The 14,955-nt window shown below is 39.2% G+C and overlaps 1 protein-coding gene across 3 annotated transcripts in view; it reads right to left on the bottom strand.

Annotated features, from left to right (window-relative positions):
• MPP7 (MAGUK p55 scaffold protein 7) overlaps positions 1–14,955 on the bottom strand; it is a 97,846-nt gene that overhangs the window by 40,049 nt on the left and 42,842 nt on the right. For all 3 annotated transcript variants that reach the window (XM_044424684.1, XM_044424685.1, XM_044424683.1), the window contains exons 4-5: positions 7,370–7,447; positions 5,614–5,694 (exon numbers count right to left, since the gene is read on the bottom strand). In XM_044424684.1, the coding sequence (XP_044280619.1) occupies positions 5,614–5,694; positions 7,370–7,447 (159 nt within the window). The remainder of the gene's footprint in view (positions 1–5,613; positions 5,695–7,369; positions 7,448–14,955) is intronic.

Raw genomic sequence — 14,955 nt, 5'->3', positions numbered from 1 at the left:
CTTCTAGGCATTTCTTATGAACCCACCAAAGATCAAATGAAGTCACTGAGGGAGAGACAACTGAGGCTAGTGTAATACTATTTTCCTAGCTGAGAGCAATAACTTATAATTAACCATTAAGCTTATACAGAAAAGGATGGCACATATTTCAAAATCCACTTTGTATTTTGGATTAACTATTGCTCTGTGAAGGCATGGTGTAGCTGGAATTTTAATCACATTCCATATTAACTACCCATGGTAGGTTACAACAATTTACATGTAAAACCTTTCTGCTATATAAAGCTTTCCCAACAAATTGACGATTTCTCAATTATCCCACTTCCACCCCACACAGTTTTAATACCAGTCACAGCAGGCAACCCAAATCGAAAAGTTTTATGATCCTTCAAGATACATGAACTTTGATAAGTTTCCCAAGGCAATCCATTGTATGAAGGACAAGGGCTTTTGGCAATGTTTCATTTGCCACTCTTAACATGTAATTTCATTAAATACTAAATCCCCACTCCTTTTGCCTGGCTTACCACAGTCAGCCTCTTGAAAACACACCTATTTACACAGGCTTTCCTTGGCCTGTCAGAGACTCTTGTCATAACCCTGTTTTGCTGTTATGATGTAATGTTTTAAATAGTTTTTAATTGTGTTTGTTTTTTCCTTCTGTTATCTTACCCTGCTTTTGTGGGGTAGCCAATGGGACCTCAAGAGAATGGGTGGTGTTAGCATTTGGGGAGATGGGAAAATACTGGTGCCACCAGGATGCTAGATCTCCTTGCAGTGCCGCTGCCTCTTTTCCTCTTGCTCTAAGGTGCAAGACTGACAGCTGACACTGTTTCTCAGGGCATGTGGCCCATGGAGACAATCAACCTTAGATTACCCATAATCTTCTAAGTTCGGAGGGTTACAGACTTTTAGACTGGATTGTACCCTTATGGATCTGAATACGTTAAGTGGAATACATTTAGTGGAATAGAAATATGATAAAGTCTCTTAATCTCTGTCTCTAGCAGTCACAAAGTCCTACAACTGTGCAGTAGCTGGCAAAAACTTCTGCATGTCTGCGCTGTCCTACAGTGACTTATTATGCACATGCAAAAAAAGTCACTAGTTCTCCACACAATTCCTGTTAGTTACAGGATCCTATTAGAGTTTCTGTATGAACCAGATTAAAGTGGGCTAAACAGTGCAACATTTATCCCTCTGTGAGTACAGTGGATTCAAGAAAAGTTGCTACAGTTGCAGGAAAAGTTGTAGGATCTATCAGCATGCAACCTTAGCAGAGTATATGAAATTCTATCTGCAAAAGTCAATTTGGTTCATTATTAAAACATTCATTAAACCCATTCACAGATGTAACTGAGAAGGAAATTGACCTAAAAACAAATTAAAATTGGCACGATTTATGCTAGAAATTAACAGAGGATTATCTTTAATCAGTACGAACTTAATGAAGAGAAGAACTTGGCTGTTTCCCCAGCGGTTATTTTCTTGTATATATTACAATGGAGAACAGTTGAAAGAGATTACCTTAGGGTATTATATGCAGCATATATATACTTTGTCCTCATACTTAGGCAATGTTAAGATCTGTACAACTGCTTACACAGATCTGGGTATATGCTTTTTAAATTTTATCTTCCAAATATACCATGTAGTAGTATTTTTCTACTTCTTTTTCTATCAACCCCTGCAGAAACAATCAGAATACATAGTAGCAAGGGACATGAGTCAAGACAAAGTGTGTCAAACGGTTTTACCTATGAATACAAACAACTGGGGGCCATCTAATCTCTTTAACAGATTCCTGTATCTGTTGGGAACAATTATTTACAGACCAAATGCTGTCATTGGAGAACTGCTATTCACAAGTCATTTCATGTTGACTTATCAGCCATGAAACAAATGTTAAGGTGCTTCCACACAGCACAGTTAACTCCCCCAAAGCAGTATGTTGGAGAAGGTTCCTGCTGCCATGAGCTTCTACTGAACAGGGCAGTTTCTTCTGGTTAATGGTTTTGTGAATGTGTTCTAGTTATGGCTGGTATATAATTGTGGCATTTGTGTGAAGTTGGCCTGTTTTAAGACCTGAGAAGGTACATATAAGAGAGTGTGACTGTTGAGTGCCTTTAACTTACACCCCATACTTAGGTTGGAGTGATGTGCTACTGAGGTGCTGGTTTAGCAGGAATTGCCCAACTAGAGGTGACAGCTCTAGCTAGGTAGTTCAGTAGTTTTACACAGATACGGGTGAGAGCAGAGCCACTCCTTTTGAACAGACAGAGTAGATGTAAAGTTGTTAATTTTTTATTATGCACCATTTCAGATTTTTTTATGTAATTTCACTGTTGTTTTAATCATTGTTGCTATCTTTTAATTATGGTCTGGGAATTATGTGTATGGGAGTAACCATTCAGGTGCTGCAGGGTAGGTGGGTGATCAAGGAGAAATAACGTTGCACAAGAATGAGTGTCATATAACTATCTCTCCTTCCAGTTATCCTGCCAGCCAGAGTAATTTGGAGAACAATCAATCCCTTTCACCCACAATCTGGCTGGGAGAAGAGAGCAGTCCAATAAGTGCACAGGCCCACTAAATGAGCTATTGTGTTGTGGAACAGATAAGGGAAGTGGGCGAGGTGGTGGTGTGGCTGTGAATACCATCCCTTTGACTAGGTACCCTGTTAAGGAGATGATATACACAGAGTTTCTACACCCTCACTCTTGGTGTGGTCAGCTTATTACTTGGTCAAGGCTAAGATCACAGCCCCTTCTTTGTGTCCCTGTAGACTTATGGAACCAATGCATTTCTAGTCAGCCTCAGGGGTTTTTTAGCCAGTTCTCCAGTGAGCCTGTCAAGTCCCTAGTCACAAAACGGAATATGGTGTTGATTAGGACCTTGAACATGATGGTTCCTCAGTGTCCTCCCTCTTCTGCTTCCAAAAGAGCTCCCTGGTATACAGAGGAACTCCAATGTATGAAGTGGGAAGGACAACAACAGAAGTGTTAATGAAGGAAATCTAGACTCACCTCTGACAAAACAGTTCTCTGCAAATTCATGTCCAATAGAGCTATTTAGAATGGTAATTGGTTTGTCTCAAGCCCCAGTGTCCCCTATCTTTAGCACCATCAGTTGCTCACTGTGACACTTTTATCAACCATTTTGCAGATAAAGTTTCTTGGATAAGAGCAAGGTCTTACGTAATTGCAGAAGTGGAGATCAACACAGAGGTGTCCAGCAACCCAGTGAATGGGGTTATCCTGGAACAATTTTAATTTGTACACCCTGATGATGTCAACAGGCTGTTTGGGATGGTGAGAAAAACCATCTGCCCTCCCAATCCATGTCCATCTTGGCTAGTAATCAAAACAGTGGAAGCACTGAGGGAGCTATTATGTCTTACCAATGCCTACCTTCAGAGTAGGGGGTAGGGTTCCTGCCTGCTTAAAGGGGGTTATTGTATGGCTCTCTTGGGAAACCTAATTTGAACCCCTTGGACCTTAATCAGCCCCAAACATATAGTTTTTGGTAAGGTGATCAAGAAGGTGGTGTGTCTCCAGCTACAGGCAGTCCTGAGTGGTACTGATTTTCTGGATCCATTTCAAACTGGCTTCAGAGCAGGACACAGAATTGAGACTGCTTTGCTCACTCTAGTGAATGATCTAGGACTCAGAATTGACAGGAGGAGTGTGTTCCTGTTTGTTCTGTTGGATCTCTCAGTGGCCTTCAGTACTATTGACCATAATATCTGGATCATCTGAGGGAGCTGGGAATTGAAGGCACTGTTTTGCAGTGGTTCTGTTCCTATCTCTCAGTTCAGTTCCAGATGGTGATGCTTAGAGACTGTCAGTCCTCCAAGAAGGAACTGAGTTGTTCCACAGGGCTCCATTCTGTCTCCAATACTGTTTAACAGCTACATGAAGCTGCTGGGACAGATAATCTGGAGGAATGGGTGCTGGGTGCTATCAATATTCTGATGACACCCACATCATCTAATTCTCCTTGTCATCATCTGCTGCTGCTTCTAGAGGCAGCCTCTCCTTTCTGAATGACTGTCTGAGTGTGGTAATGGGTTACATGAAGAAAAACAAACTTGATTCCAGACAAAATGGAGGTGCTTCCTGTTAAGGGTCCAAATCCAGGATTGGAGGTGTGCCAGCCAGTTCTGGGTCACACTCCTCCTGAAAGACCACAGTTTGGGGGGTGCAGCTTGACTCTCCCCTTCATGTATCAGCACAGATAGAAGCCATTGTCAAGACTGTCTGTTGGCTGATTTGCCAACAAAATCCCTTCCTGGAGACCTGAAAACAGTAGTGCAAGCACTGGTAACTTCTATGCTCAATTTTTGCAATGTGCTTTATGTAAGGATATCTATCTCTATTTACTCTGCAAATAGAAACTTGCACAAAATATGGCAGCCAGGCTGGTCTCTGGGACATCACCTGTTTTTAAGTCTTTGCACTAGCTGCCAGTACATTTCCAGATACAATACAAGGTGTTGGTAATTACCTTTAAAGGCCCCTCGTGGCTTGAATCCAAATTATCTTCAGGAGTGCATGTGCCCATATATTCTGCCTTGCCAGCTAAGGTTCTCTGCGAATAATCTTCTGAAGTTTGTTTCTGTAAGATTAATGTCAACTACCCAGAGGAGTTTCTCAGTGGTTACCCCTAAACTATGGAATGGCCTGCCATGGGAGATGCATCCGATATCCCAGATTGCTACAAGAGGGAGTTAAAGATGTATCTCTTCCAACATCTGGAGGTTTGGGCTGTGGAGTCATCAAGCTGTGATGAGCTGTGGAGAGCTCTACCTCTCTTTTACATCTAGTTCAGGTGAGGCAGTGGCTGTCCTTAACCAATGCCTGGCCAAGGTAACGGGCTGGATGAGGTCCTTCTTTGGGAGCCCTCCTTGAAAGAAATTAGGAGGGTGGTTACCCAGAGGAGGGCCTTCTCTGCAGTTGCGCCCAATTATGGAATACACTCCCCAGCCAGGTTCGCCTGGCACCAACACTTCTTTCTTTTCGGTGCCAGGTGAAAACCTTTTTATTTCCCCATTATTTTAATGTTTAATTGGTTTTAATATGGTTTTACGTTGTTGTATTATCAGATGCTTTGTCATTTGATGTTATTTCCTATTTTACTTGTTGCTTGTTGTAAACCGTCCCAAGATGTCAGTAGATGGACTGTTTATAAAAGCTTTAAACAAACAAACAAACAAACAGGCTTTCCCAGATTGGTTCTCAGATCACTTCTATTTAATACACTTGTTTTTAGTCAAGTTTTAAGCATTGTTCATTTTAATTTCTTGTAAACCACCAGGAATCTATGAGACTGCACTGGTATATAAAAATTAAAATACATTTTTAAAATGAGAAAATTGGACTGACGTTCCTGTTCATCCCTTTTGCCAGAATATCCACTGTGCTAGTAAATGAAACTGTTTTGCACATTTCAATGGCCCACCAAAATGTAGTGACTGTTTCTTAAACTAATGCAAATTCCTTCTAGCAGTTTTGCATATCCACATGGACTCAAGGTATGTTGAACAGAATCCTAAGAAAACTGAGAGCAGTGAACAAGTATGCAGTTTAACAGGCGCAACCAACACATCCTCACCTTGAGATTGGGTTTTGATAGTAGTTTCAACAATTCTCTGATCTCACTGTTCAGTGGTTTGCTCTGCAGCTCCTCAGCCAGCTGTGAAGGTGATTGTAGTGACATAAAGAACATTAGTAAGAGAATTGTTTTACTCAGTGAGTTAGTGACAACCAAGAATCAATCTTGTTCAAAGTTATTACTTTCCAATGTGTTCAGCATGAAGAGAAAAAGGCTATCAATCATTACTCTTCATTTTCTGGCCCTTATGCTAAATTCTGTCCGGATCTTTCAATTGAGTTTGACTAAAGTAATCGTATCTGGCAACAGCACACCCAGATCACAGTCTGACTTACAGAAACGAGGGCAAATCCCAGCACTTCATCTAACTGAATGGTCCTTTGCGTGCAGACAAAGGGCTGCCTGTAAAAAATGACTGGATCAAACTTGGACACTGACTCTAAAAAACTGCTTCTGAATGAAGTGGTGAAATCCACACTGCTTCCAAAAATCCACAGTAGCTATTCTGTTTAGGCCTGGGATAAGGAAGCAGAGTGCCCCTATAGTGCTAGTAGTCTGAACTTTACTATGTTTGCATACACAGAGCAAGTAGCTTGTTAAATGTCAGACAAGTTAATGATACCATGCATGCATTAGGTGACCAGATAAGCAAGCATTCTAAAAGCTGAAGAATTTTCTTCAATATTAAATTCAATTAAACACCAGCTGCACCACAAAACACCAGCCTGTAGAATACTACAATCTTATCAAATACTGCAATTTGTGATCATGCATTTGAAAATTAATTTTAGCTTTAAGGTCAGCCTTTGGATAATATATTGTACTACTGCAGCATTTCAGTAAGATAGTAACTTTTTGCAGCTTTATATTCACTAGAGTTAGATGTTATAGATGTCCAAAGAATATAAACCTACAAGAAGTTTCTTTCTCGTCTCTTGTTCAAAAAGGTTCTTCTACATGCAAATTGTGTGTGTGCATACTATTAATCTATGTGAAAATACAAAATGGCAACCAAAAAAGCCAGCATTGTGCCAAAGATTGTTCTTGAGTGTGCACCACTGTGCCAAGCATACCTAAGTTTCAGTTAAATCAGTTCAACTTTTTTTAAATACTGCCTACTTCAAGTTCTGTCATAGTTTATACAGGTGTGCACACAATTCATCAGGGTTGTAGAATTCACTATATAATGCAGAAAAGGCAGGCTTGATTTTATTAATAAAAATTATAGTAACAGGAAATTAAATACTCTATCAATGCCAGCCAGTCTAATTTTATTTTTTAGTTATGAAACTAATTTGGAAAGCCTTAATATGTATAAATCTCTGCTTTTTAAACAGTTATTTTTGACAACCCCTTCCTATATCTTTCTTAAGCCTCATTTCTTTTAGCATTATCAGTCATTTTTCTTATTCTGTTAGCACTTCGGCTATCTCATTTATCCTTATTTTTGGAAAACATTCCTCTTGTCTATGTTTCTTGTAACACATCAGTAGCTAACAGCTTTACTTTCACTGTCGACTCCTGACCTATGCTTTTTCTTACATGGCACCAAAGCAAAACAACAAACTATCTAGATGATATGTTATTGTAACAGTAACATGTCTAATAAAAATCAAAACACCATTAGCCTGATGACAACTCTTTGGAAACCTTGGCACATCCAGCTCACATGGTTCCATTCATAAGCTTGTTCTGAGCTCTGCCTTCAGACAGTTTGAGGAAATATGGTGTCAGTGGTCTCATCAAGGATACTTACTTCATCTGCCAAAGCTACTGCACCATGCAACATGGGTACAGGGCTCTGTTTTCCATAGTAATGCAGTTTCTCATGAATCTAAGAGATAATGTGAAAAAGCCATTTTAATGGAAGAAGGCAAAGACAGCACAGGCAGGCTAGTTAACTGCAGAGAAACAACATTACAAGAGCATTTTGTAGTAGACATGTAGGTATAATTCATCATTAGCTTTGGTGAAGCACTGCAAATATGGAGTCAGATGGCAAAAATGCTGAGTATTAAGATAAACCCACAAAAGAGTTCAACTTTTGCTATTTTCCTTTCCCCTTTTTGATATTCAGGGCCTATATTTCTCACATATTTCCTATTAAATCATTTATATTTTATAATGACTCTTAAAGCAAAGGAATAACAGGTTTATCCTCAGAAGGGATATAAAATTAAATTATTTATGAAGTTTTGCAGAAATGTGGGTGGCAGTTACCAACATTCAATATAAAGTATTTTTCTGCTTCAGTATTAACATGTATTTGAAATTGGCTTCAGTTATTTAGTTTTACAAAGGAAAGAACTATATTAATCAATTTACATTGCAGTCCTATGTTACACGAACTTGGGAGCAAATAGGGCTACATTGTTATTTTGTTATTCTGCAAAACAAATGTATAAACAAAATTCCTTTTCCTAAATTATTAGGAACACATTTATTTATTTATTTATTTATTTATTTATTTATTTATTTATTTATTTAGAAAGCTTCTATGCCGCCCCATTCGCCGAAGCCTCGGGGCGGCTTACAACAATAAATAATCTAGTTCTACCCTATATATATAAGATTTAACTTTGTTGAAGCACAGCTGGATAAAATATGTGTAGTTCATTGTGTTTCTTTTTAAATATACACTATTTAAATAGGTGAATACACCATTCAAGGAGGCCCCCTGTAACCCTTCGAACCCAGAGGATAATGGACATATAATGGAATGTAGCGCAAGCATGCAGGCAAAATTAGCCTTTGCGCTCCTGCCCTCTAAAACACTGAGCTGGCTGACTTCAGCCCTCTACATGTTTGACACTGCCTGCCGGGGGGGGGGGGGGGTTACTACGGCATTGCTACATTCCTCATATCCCAATGGAGCCTCACTATTGCCCTCCTTGCCCTCTGGACCGACTCCTTAGAGCCCCATTCCTCATGCCAAGAACTATGCTCGCCACAAGGTTGAATACTCTGATTTTGGAGACCCAGTCCTGGCCTCAGCACACTTTTCCAAAGGCCTCTGGAGGATTGTGCACTAAGGCTACAATCCTACGCACACCGACCTGTGTAAATCCTTCATAAGATTATTTCCTGTGTATACTCAAACACAGTACCCTGATAACATATTGATCAATTGCACTTTTACTTATAAAATTCAGGAACATTAACTGGACACTGAAAAATCCTATGTTCCTCTAGACACCCTCCAGACTGTAGAAAGTACCATGGGAAGAGAAGAAGACAAAGGAGAGAAGCAGGCTTTGTGAAGTAAGTCACTCACTCAATATTTCAACAACTTCTATCCAAGTTCTTTAAAAGTTTGTGGATAAATGCATGAACCCTGATTATGGCTTAATTACTACTTAAAATTTATCCTGTTATCTCTATCTTGATGGTTCTTCCAATGGCTCTGGTGTGGATGTCTAATGGCTCTGGCGGCTCTGGTGTGGATGAAAATAATTAAAATAATTCATTTAGCTTCCTTGAAACATCTCTTTCTTGCTTCACCTTGTTGTTTAGGTCTCCGCCATCAATGGTGTTACTGTCTGTTGACACTTGTCCTTGGTAGACTGGTGGAAAAATAATTTCTTGCTTTTGATATAACTTAAACACAGGCTTCTCACTGACACTGGCACCAGCCAGACAAGTCACCACATGATCAACATGCCAATTGGTAGAAAACAATGGGAGTTGCATGAGGGCACCAGTTTATGGAAGGCTACACAAGAGAAAACTACTTCTGGGTGTCTATCCCTCTCCTCTCTTATCATCAGGACATGCAGCAAGATGCCAATCAATTGTTATTCCAAATATTTGATAAAAAATCCCATTCTTTAGCATGTCTAATAAAATCTTCAGGATTGGGACTTTGGCTTTAATTCTGTAGCTGCAACCACCTGGGATAAGCTTCACAAAGCTTCACCTGACATGCAAAGCTTCCCATGAATATTTATCTTTGTATTGAAGAGAATCTATCTGTAAGCCTGTGTTCAGCATAAGAAAACATGAATTAAGATGATGACAGGATAGTATGTAATTATTTATACACTGTGTATTGCTTGTGCTGATTTGAAGAATCTACTGCTATAAATCTGAAAAGTGAGAGAATAACAGCACAGTTCAATCTCTACAGAATTGGATCATTTGTTACTTCAAAAGAGGATAATCTAGGCAAATGGGCACCTTCATTGCCAAGTGGGTTAGTAGCACTTTCCCTTTAAGGTCATGCTGCTTTCCTTCTATTTTGTTCAGATTAAATAATATATATATATATATATATATATATATATATATATATAAACAATCTGTACTGCACTTTACAAATTAACTGAAGAGAAAAAGCAAAGTTACCCTAAATGAGGGGTAAAACCTAATTATTTGTCTTTACTCCTAAGAACAGATAATTCTGGGATTTTCTGCCTGAGATATCAAAATAACTTGGCCAGTCTTGAGCACTATGTGTATTGACAGGCCAAGGCAGTGGGAGCAGGGGGGTTTCTATTCCCACCATTGTCCCAATAAAATGGGAATTAAGACATTTTCTTTTCTTCCTTTCTATTTTTTTCCTGGAGGAAAAAGTGGGGGGGGGGGGGGGCAGGACTAGAAAGGGAATCATTACTTTGGAGATACAGAACACCTGCCCCCAAGTCTCCCAGTGTGTTGAAGAGGTTTCTTATGAGGATGAGACATAGGATACTCCATCCAGAGACGTACAGTGATTGGACGGGTTAGAAATATCCCAAATAAATATTCCCTTAGGGATAAGCCACTCATTGTGCTATTGGGGCACTCCTGACCAGAGGACACAACTCTGCCATCACCCTTCAGCTCAGAGGATGGATTTATTTATTTATAGTTTTATATGTCATCCAGTACTAAAGTCTCTGAATGGTTTACAAGAAGGATGAATTATCAGCAGAACTATCTTGTTTAATGGGCAGTATAGGAATGAATGAATGAGAGCAGTCATTTCCTCAGCCTCCCAGACTCCAGAATCAGTTGACAGTCCTTTAACAATCTACTTGTTTTCTCCATCAGGGGAGCAGCTGACTAGACTCCCAAGTTTTATCAGCCCTCATAAGAATTCTTTGGCTTTAGCTCCCTGCTGAAACAACTCCATTTTACTGTTTTAGTAAGAGACAGATCCAACCAGTAGGACCCACTTGGGAGTCCTACTTTCAGGGTCTTATTTTCTTCTTGCCTTCATCTAAATCCCTTCTTTAAACTTACCACTAGCTTCCTCTGCAAGCCTCAATTGGTGAAGGTTATCAAGGACTGCTAGTCATAATGGCCATATCCTACCTCCGGTATCGAAGACAATACACTTCTATGTGCCAGTTCCTTGGAACATGACAAGAAAAATGTTGTTGCACTTTGATCCTTCATGTGGGACTCCATGAGCATCTTACTGGCCAGTGTACAAACAGAATGCTAGACTAGACAGAGACTAGGTTTTATCTAACAGTGCTCTTTTTTGTGTTCTTAAATGTGCAACTCTCAGCAGCTCAACAGTTTAACGCCACCATACACTGAAGAGCTAGCAATCCTTGGCAACCAAACTACTCTACATTAGCACTGTAGACTTCCTGGCTAATTGTACCAACACACAAAATGAATAAATAAATTTTACAGGGTTGTTGTTGTGGAGATAAGATTGAGAACAAGAGGAGGACCATAATGTAAGCTGCTTTGAAACAAAAATGGTGGAATATAAATCATATAAATAATAAATAAAGTCCCCTGGGTAGTAGACATTGATCTTACAGAGTTAAGGTTGAGAAGATTATCCCCAGAGGACCTTAACAGATAAGACAGAACTAATGTGCAAAGGCATTCCTGAAGGTATTTTGGACCTGAGCCATGTAATGTCCAACACTTTGCACTGCTACCATTTCTTCTTTGGATGACTGGGATTAGGAAAAAAAATCAGTAACATAATAGCTTCTGACCCACGAAACATAGGATTTAGGAATGAAGGCTGGATCCAGCTATAGCAGCAGTTGCTTTATGGATAACACAGTTCTTTATCCATTGAAAAAGCATTAAGTTCTGAAATCCTATTAGCAATTGTTATTGGCTGAAACCCAACTGGCTGAGGAATACTATCTTAAGCACCAACTCTTTATTCAGATCAATGGTTAACACTGGAAAAGAAGGGCCTATAAGGGCAAATACTAAGATAAGATAGTTGTATGTTGTTAGTATTTCCTAAGTAGGGACTCTGAATGGGCAGACTGTGGAGAGAAGGAGTCATTAAGAACACACAAACTCTTAATATGTTGGTGGCCACAAACTTTTCTTTACTGTGGATCAAAATGTAGAAAACAGCAACCAAATTTCACTGCTTAATACATAAAAGACCTGCAATAGTCTGTGCCCCACACTTGTAGAAAGAACACCAGTTAGCAAAAAGACTCATGGTAGTACTAAATAGCATACTTGTTATTAGCTATATTGGAAGCTAAAATGAAGAAAATGCGTCAATCTGAATATACTTTGCATAGCCGCTTTAACTCAGTCATCAGGCTTTCTAGCATTTGCAATGTTTGCTTTAAAAATTCCTCCTGGATAGCTGAAATTCCACATGGCCCCAGAAACATTCTAGGGCAATTACAACAGTAGGCAACAAAATCTTGGGGGTAGGGGTACAGGAAGAGCCATGGGGTAAAAGCTAGAAAACAACAAGAGGGGTTGAGGACAACAGGGATCAATGGGGGCTTTTTGAAAAAAATGAAGGGCAACACACAGTGGGGAAATAGAAGGAGTGTTATTGGAGTTTACATCTTTTCTGTGCATAAATAGATACGTAGGATTGTATATTAAGAGATGGCACACAGGCATACATATTTATGAGGTAGGGCAGAATGAATGTGTGGCATATGCATGCATGTATATATGAGTGTGCGTGAAACATCATGCGCCATCCCTGTTCAGGTGTTTAGAACCACCTCCCTTTTCCCCAGGATAGTACTGTGTACAAGGAGAAGGCACACTCCATCCCTACCCCTTTTCTTCACCATGACTATTCCCTTCAACTCATGGAGGGCCACAGTCTGAAGAGGAGAGTCTTTTCTGTCCATGGAGCTATTAGCTATATACTTGCATATTCTTGCAGTTTCACTTTTTAAAAAATGTCGATCTTTCTGAAAGATACTTTTCTACTTTGGTTCCTTTGTTCCCCATACAACACAATAAAGCAACTATTATTTGAGATTTCAAAGACTTCTTTCAAGTGAACATTTTTTCTCAATAAGTGAGAAAAGGTTTTGATGACTTTGCTTATAGGAAGAGGTCCCCTTGGTGGGTAAAGGAAATTCAGATTAAAGCCAAACAAGCTACCTTTCCTCCAAGATAAATTTTTCTGCCCCATCAGAGCCAAACTTTGCTTAGCTACTGGAGAAAGAATTTTCAAAATTGGATGAGGTTTTGTTGTGCACTTTAAGCTCAGGTTTCTTAGAACTTTTTACACTCTTCAGGACATTTCAAAAGCTGAATTAATTTCTTCTATTTGAGATGAGAACATGATGCTCTTGTAGCAAACCTATTTTTTACACAAGCAGTACATACTACAGAACATTACTGAACCATATCTCCTCTAAAACCTGTGGTCCCTGACCAGATACTGATATCATGTTGTCTCTGTTTAAAGAAACTATATAGCTCAATATAGCACACTTACTCTTTCTATATACACAATGTGATATCATATCTAAACTATATGCAAATTATATCTGATATTTAACCTTTAAACATACACATAAAGAACCCTTGAAGCAGCAGTCTGAGGTACAGCCATTGGTTGCATATATATGTCACTTTCAACCAGAAATCCTGTTGTAAATCATACTGGCCACAACCACAATTTTCTCCTGCTTTGTTCCTCTTAAGAGTAGGCAACACTCAGCCCAGGATTATTACACCCAAGCAAAGTGGATTCCATATGCCAACAACAAACCCTGCTTTAAAGATGGTTTATGATCCTGCTTTGTTTGGATGCAATTAATCATAATGCTATATTTAAATATAATGCTACATCATCCATACATGACTTGTTTGGCTGCTCACATAAGTAAGTGAAGCAAAGAAGTAGTGAATAGGCTGTCTGCACCAGCACTGTTTAAGAAACCAAGATTTTTGATTTGAAATAATGTTCAAATGCACTAACCCTAACCCTGATACCGAGGCCACAACAAATCACTTCTATAATGCCAGGAAAATCCACCATTAGCTACACTTCCCCAGAATTACCCAAGATTGTTCAACTGACTAAAGCAGGCTTGAGGAAACGTAATGCCTTCATACCTCAAGAAAAAGTAGCTGGGTTGAGCATCTTGATAGGCCTTAGTTTGGCACACACTAATGGTAGAAACAGTAAAGCAAAGCAGTAAAGCTAGATAGAAAGCAGCATGCCTTATGCACCTCAAGTATGTAAAATCAATTCAAAATAAAAGTAGAAATTATATATACATACCATAAAATCTGTCTACTTCTATTTTCTAATGAAGTTAGACAGACTGCTTGCCTGTAAGAATAGTTTTTTGATCCATTATATTTACAGAGTCCTACTGTAAAACTGCAGCGAGGGCAACATGCTCAAACTGGCTTTTGGCCCATACATTAAGTTTATAATGGCCAATGAATGTGAAGGTTCTATAACATGTAGCCACCCCAAACAGAAAGACATCTTTCCTGAAAGCAACTGATATACTTGAGTGGAATGAGCTTAGGTTGTGTCCAGTAAAGTGAGACTGGCCAGTTCATTGAAAAGTTTGATGGAATGAATTATCCAAGACAATCTCTGCATCAATAATCACCAGCCTTTGCCATTTTTCTCCGTAACATAACAACATCATGATAACTGACTAAAGCACTCAGTTTGAAAATTATGAAAGGCTATTCCATGCTACACATCTGAAGTTTGAAGAGTGGACTCAGTTGGAAAGGAAAGAGACAGGATGTATGTAGAACTATGCCCTGACTGAGGTGGAAATCAATGACAACATTTGCCTAGAAAGCATATCAGGATACCAGTTTGTAACATCCTTGGATGACAAAGATGACCCAAAAGTCCAATGTTATGATCTTCCATTTTTGAAAGAAAATGATAGTTGAGTTGCAAAGACTGAAAGACAAAGAGATGAACACTCAGGAGTCAAAGGCTGTGTTTTGCATTGCTGTCCTGTTTCTAGCAGAAGTTCTTAAATTTGCCAACATGGTACACATTTTGAAATTAGAGCAGAAAATTGACAGAAAACTTGTCTAGCTGGGGAACAGAACCATTTGTAAGACAGCTGTTGGAACTACTGACATTGATCGAAAGTAAAAGATTGTGGACCAAACCCCATATGA

This window comes from Varanus komodoensis, unplaced genomic scaffold (genome assembly GCF_004798865.1).
Source record: "Varanus komodoensis strain SLA01 unplaced genomic scaffold, ASM479886v1 scaffold15, whole genome shotgun sequence".
Classification (NCBI taxonomy): domain Eukaryota; kingdom Metazoa; phylum Chordata; class Lepidosauria; order Squamata; family Varanidae; genus Varanus; species Varanus komodoensis.
Note: the sequence above shows the minus strand (reverse complement) of the source record. Positions and strands in the feature narration are given on the sequence as shown.